The 5697-nt window shown below is 47.8% G+C and overlaps 1 protein-coding gene across 1 annotated transcript in view; it reads right to left on the bottom strand.

Annotated features, from left to right (window-relative positions):
- Positions 1-4159: 4159 nt before the first annotated feature.
- SCAMP4 (secretory carrier membrane protein 4) overlaps positions 4160-5697 on the bottom strand; it is a gene marked incomplete at its 5' end in the record, with an annotated part of 8661 nt that continues 7123 nt past the window's right edge. The window contains 2 exons of the mRNA XM_009586498.1: positions 4160-4365; positions 5097-5214. Coding sequence (XP_009584793.1) covers positions 4189-4365; positions 5097-5214 — 295 coding nt within the window. The remainder of the gene's footprint in view (positions 4366-5096; positions 5215-5697) is intronic.

Raw genomic sequence — 5697 nt, forward strand, 5'->3', positions numbered from 1 at the left:
AACATTCGCGTTCAGGGCCTGGGAAACTGAAGAGCGACAGAAACACATCAAGAACCAGACAAAAGAAAAAGCCAGGCCCCTCGGAGTGTCCCGTCCGATGCATCCCCGGGTGAAGAGTCCCCACCCCGATGCTGGGGACCCTGAGACTTTTGGGGAGCTCCTTGGGGCGGGGGGCTGAGCTTGGCTGCACAACCACCCGTCCTCATGCTTTGGGCTCGTTCCTGACAAACCTTGCCCCGTCCTCCTGCCGAGCCCCGGCTCTCGCGCAGGGAGCATGGTGGAGGTGAACAACCCGTCACTCCCGAGTGCCAAGGACCTGCTCTAGTAGCAGCTGGCGCAGGAGCTTGAAGCTGTGCCTTGCGCTCAGATTTTGAGGGCCTGGAGCAAGAATTTGAGCAAAAGCCATTTCATCTTCGTGCTCAACACATCACTGGCACAGCAGCGAGCAGCTGGAGGAAACCACTGCCGGTGAAAGCAAGATGCTGACGGCTGGGCAGGGGGTACCTGGCACAAGGCTTCTGGTGATAAGGAAGACACTGAGATTAGCAGATGTCATATCGAGCAGCTGTGATGAAAACGGCTCTTTTAGGATTAAATATCTGTTACGGAGCGGAACTGGGGTATGTAGCCACAATATGGTAATTTGGGGCAATAAATTCAGCTATGTGCTAAATAGAGCGATTCAACTCACCTTCTCTGTCAAACAGCCCGTTTACTCCAGGGATAATGATCTCTTTCCAGGCTATAAACTGGAGAAGGCAGAAGCCAGCGCTGCAAGGGGCCAGTGCGAGTCTCTGCACTGCTAAGGAGAGGCCAGGAAAAAAGACCTCGACCCCAGCGCTCAGGAGATGGGACTTTCTCACCACCACCCACACCTCTGCTCTCCGTTCCCTTCGTTAGAAAATGAGAATATGGCAGCACCTTTGGTAAACACTTATCAGGCATCTGTAAGAGTACAAACCACAGCATGTCACTCTCACGCTGGTCCCCAGCACAGAGGATGAGCTTCATCCGTAAACGTGCTGTTCTTTTAAGGAAAAAACAACATGTGGTGGGGGACTTTGGAGGAAAATAGAGATTTCGCCATTTCCCTCTGCCAGATAACTCCGGTTACCTAGGAACAGACACACTTCTCTAATGCGGCCAGTTCTTCTCATCAAGCACAGGATGAGCATTTATTGTCTTGTGATCGGGAGAAAAACACAAACAAAAACCAGAGCTCCACAAGTGACATGAAACATCGCACACATACACGCCACGTGATGCCGAACAAAACCAGGAGCCAGGTCCAGGTTAATGGTGTTAAGAAGTCTTAGAAATCTAATGTAAACATTTAAAAACATACAGAGGAGTCCAAAAAAATAAGCCATGGTAGTTCAGGCAGCGTGTTGAGTCAACTTTCTGGAATTACGGTTTCTGGCATCGAAGAGGATGGAGGGAGGATGAGAGATGGCAGATCCCATCCAGAGAGGTTCGTTTAAGCTCTGTAGAGATCTCAGGTAGTGTATGCTAATGGGTTGCGATTTTGGTGTCTGGCTCTGACCATTTTGGTGGGCAAGCTCCTAAGTACCCCCCCCTCCTTGCATCAAGCACATTTTCAATGTGACTGAACGTGGGTGCTTCAAAACAGCCCCCCAGATTATCCAAAGGAAAAAAAAAAAGAGAGAAGCAGGATGCGGAGTCCCCAGCAACGCTTCTCCTCTTGGTTCCTTTGAAATCTCCAACCTGACACACTAAAAAAGGGCAGACACCCATCGCTTTTGGAAAATTTTGGCAAGAGGCTGAGGATGGCGAGGGGCAGGGCCGCAGGGAGCGTGGTACACGAGTGCACCATGTTCTGGCTTCCAGGTACGGCAAACCTCGCATTCGGCCCCGCTAACCTCCTCTCACTCTCCCGTAGTGCAATCGTATTTCCAGGGAGTTAATCGACAGGCAGTTCATCAACAGGCAGTTCTTTTATCACTCTCTGATGGCAAGCGACAAAGAACACTTAAAATTACACTTGACACAAGACAAAGGCACCTAAAAGCTTGACAACGCGATCAGGTCGTGTTCTGTTAAGAAGGCTTCAAGCGTTTGTACTTACAAGCACGCTGCACACTGCAAGAAAAAAACCCCTCGTGTTCAGAGAGCGTTAAATATCCCAGACCCAGCAAAAGGCTGGTTCTGCAGCAGGGCGTCAGTGTTGCTTGTAAATGGAAATTCAGGGAGGCTCTGCCCACTGATTCATGTTTGCTTTCGCTTTGGCCCTAGCAATAAAGGTGTCATGCAGATTCCAAGCTGTACTTCACTTAGTATTTACAGTATGACACAGGAAAAGTTAATAGAGCAAATGGGAAGTTCTGCAGGGGCAATGTGGAAGGAAGAGTTCTCCTTCGTGAACTAATATTTTATTAGATAAGGCACATGTAGAGACAGTTTTCAAAAGATCACTTGCAAATCAATTCCACCTAGCTAGGACAACTTCCCTGTCCCTTTCCAGGAGCCAGTTTTGTTTTCCAGTTACTCAGTATGAATTTGGAGTGACTCCACTTACACTGTAACATCTCTGGCATCCCATGCGCCAGCCTGCCAAGCCGGGCAGGCTGTGGGTCTGACCCACGGGGTGCCCAACACCTCCCACATCTCCGCAGCGGAGTACTCCATCCTTCACAGGATCACTGGCTGAAACTTTCAGAGCCAAAGACTTTGAACACTCACTCCCTATAAAAATATTGGGAACTGACCTCCCAGTTTTGACAGGTTTGAAAAAATTCACAGCAGGCTGTTGAGCCTTTACTGCTTGGATCACTGTAGGACACAGGGGAATTGGATGGCTCAGGCTACAGGAGTCCTGACGTGCATGCACAGAATGGAGATGAACGATGAGATGGATGCTAGCTCTCAGGGAAAACAATCCCTCCCAACAGCTTTATCCTCTCTTTAGCCGATTCTTGGAGAAAGGCAAAAATCTCTCTCTCCCTGCTCGTACATGGAAGGAAAGTGCTGCTGGCTACACAGACGCAGACCAGGTCTGCAAGCTAACATCAGTTACAAGGACTAACAAGCTTTCCTTACCAGACCCCACTGCATAATGTTTGGATTTCAACTACATTGGTAGAAGGCAGAATTAAAACTATCTGTTGTAATAGAATTATTCCCAAACCACACCGGGGCCCCAGCACTGAGATCAATAGTTATCTTGTACCCGGCTACTGGCTGGGAGCCCAGAAAAAACGGTGTCCCAACAGGGCAAGGTGTGTCGAGTAGGGCATTTCTTGGGTCAGCACAAAACCTGCCATATAAGTGGAAGTCAGATGGCATAGAGATCTCGTGCTGCCTACCTGTAACAGGGTGAACATCACCCAGGTAGCCAGGTCCAAAGCCCAGTGTCAGCAAGCTTTTCAATAGTTTCCAATGGGCTTTGAGTCAGGCTTTTAGTGAGCAGTCATTAACCAAATGAGATGAATCTGCATCTTTGAAGCACACAGATCCCGCAAAAACTTTTGGCAGCAGGGAAAGCAAGACTTCTAGCATGACAATAGTCCTAGCCAGGCAAATGAGGACTCTTGGGGACTTTACATCTGAACAACACTCGCCCACAGCAAGCACCGTTATCTAAAGGATTCTTCACCAGAGAGCGCAAGCAAATGAGGTTGTAAATTTTACAAATACCTTCAATATCACTAGTACCAAATAATTTAGGTGTTGCATTTCCCTTAGAGTGAAAAATTCCAGATTATTCATCCAGGAGAGTAAACACCAGTTGCTACTAATGCTCTGATTGCGTTTGTTACAGTTACAGATGACTTGGCGGTGTGCTGCGCACATGATGAAAATTAAGCAGGGAGGCAGGAGAAGGAGCAATCGTGGTAGTGTTCGCCGAGGCGGGGAAGTCAGCCTTTTTCACATATGGTCATGAGAGGATTCCCTCAAGCAAGGGCAGTGAATGGTTGGTTCCTCAGTCTGCAACGAGGCAAATACTGGTAACTCAACGCAAACAAAAAACTGTCTGATAAGGCCGTGCAGTGCTCCGGAGGTGGCAAGGGCTGACAGCGCATATTTTCTGCGGTGATGAGGAGACAAAAACCAAGAAGGTCCCCAAGATGACTGGGGTGCTTGGGGGGGGGAATGCAAATGATCTTTTCAAATAACAATAATAAAAAGACCAAAAAGAAGAGAATCCAGGCAGTTTGCAGCTGTTGCTGCTTAAGGCCATTGGTTTCCTGGGGGATAGTTGGGCACTGTGGGATACTCTGGCAGGCTGTTCCCAGAAAAATTGCTGTATTGAGCCTCCCTGCTGGGGGGGTTCCTCCATGTGCCGCTGTTCCACTCATCCTGAGCTTTCTGAAAGCTTCCACCAGCCCCTCGGTAGATTTTATGTACCTAATGGATGAAAGAGAGAACAAGAGGAAAGTCAGCAACAGGTACCCACGCCTCTTCCTCAGAAGAGCTATAGTCATTTTGGTACTGTATCGTGTATTTGTTTCTCTCTCTGTAAAGAGCTAAATTTCCAAGGAACAAAAGCACTAAAAATGTAGTAACACAGTGAACAGAGGTGCAAATAGATAACATCAACCCAAGACTTGAACCCATTTCAGCCACATGTCTGGGATTCAGGTTGGGGATCCCATAGCAAGGCAGCCAACCCAGGCCAGCGGGCTGAAACCTCTGTAAAACTGACACTGCTGCTTCCGCAGGGCTTCTGTCTTCTCTCCTCCTCTGCCATCAGTCTACCGAAGCCTTCCAGACAGTCCTACCTCCAAATCCGTCTTTCTGCAGAGAACCAAGGACCACTTCCCATCCTGCCACCCAGTCCCCACTGCAGGCCATCTCAAAATGCTTCACCTTTACCATCAATGACCATCCCAATGAGCAATAAAGCTTGCTTCGAGTGACGTAAAGGAACATCGCCACATGAAATGGTGACAACATCCAGCCCCAGCTGTCTTGTGTCATCTGGATTTGTCCTCTAGATACTCTGAGAGACACCAACTGACTGCACTATAAAACCTTTAAAAGCGGTGATGGCTACAGTGGCTGCTAAGCTGCCTGTTCACATTATTGCGATACAAAGTGTGGGTACTCCAAGTCAGAGAGACATCTGAAGTACCTACCCTTAAAATACAGATGAGCATTGCGACCGCTGACATTGTAAACATAATGGCAGGAAACAGCATGAACACAGCAGCTGCAACATTGGTGCTAAAGAAAGTAATGGCTGCCAACCATCCGCTGGAAGAAACAGAAAGAATGAAACAGTATCATTATAGCTCTCTTTTTAAAGTGTCCTTATTACCAGAAAAACTGTTTACTCATACCCAGAAATTACAAGGCAGCTTTAATGCTCTTGAAAATGAAAAGAACAATGGAGAAAATGGACAGAATTAAATGCAGCTCAGGCAGGTTATTTCCCCAAAATCTCAAATCTCGCTTGCCAGCATCCCTCGCTAATCCAGTCTCAGACCTTTAGGGGACAACCAGCTGCACAGACTTTGGGAAGAGAAGATTTATTCCCAAGGTGCTTTTGGCTGTGCAGAGGTTGTGTGTCTAGAGACCAAACCTGGGAACAGGGAACATGAGGGTGCTATGATTTACACTGCTTCTCTGTTCCTTTGATGGCAATAACCAGGTAGGGCAACTGGAGAACATCAGCAGTTAAGAAAACAAAATGCTACACGGAGTGCTAGGACTTTCTATTATTTGTAGTTTCAGCAG

This window comes from Fulmarus glacialis, unplaced genomic scaffold (genome assembly GCF_000690835.1).
Source record: "Fulmarus glacialis isolate BGI_N327 unplaced genomic scaffold, ASM69083v1 scaffold12531, whole genome shotgun sequence".
Lineage (NCBI taxonomy): Eukaryota > Metazoa > Chordata > Aves > Procellariiformes > Procellariidae > Fulmarus > Fulmarus glacialis.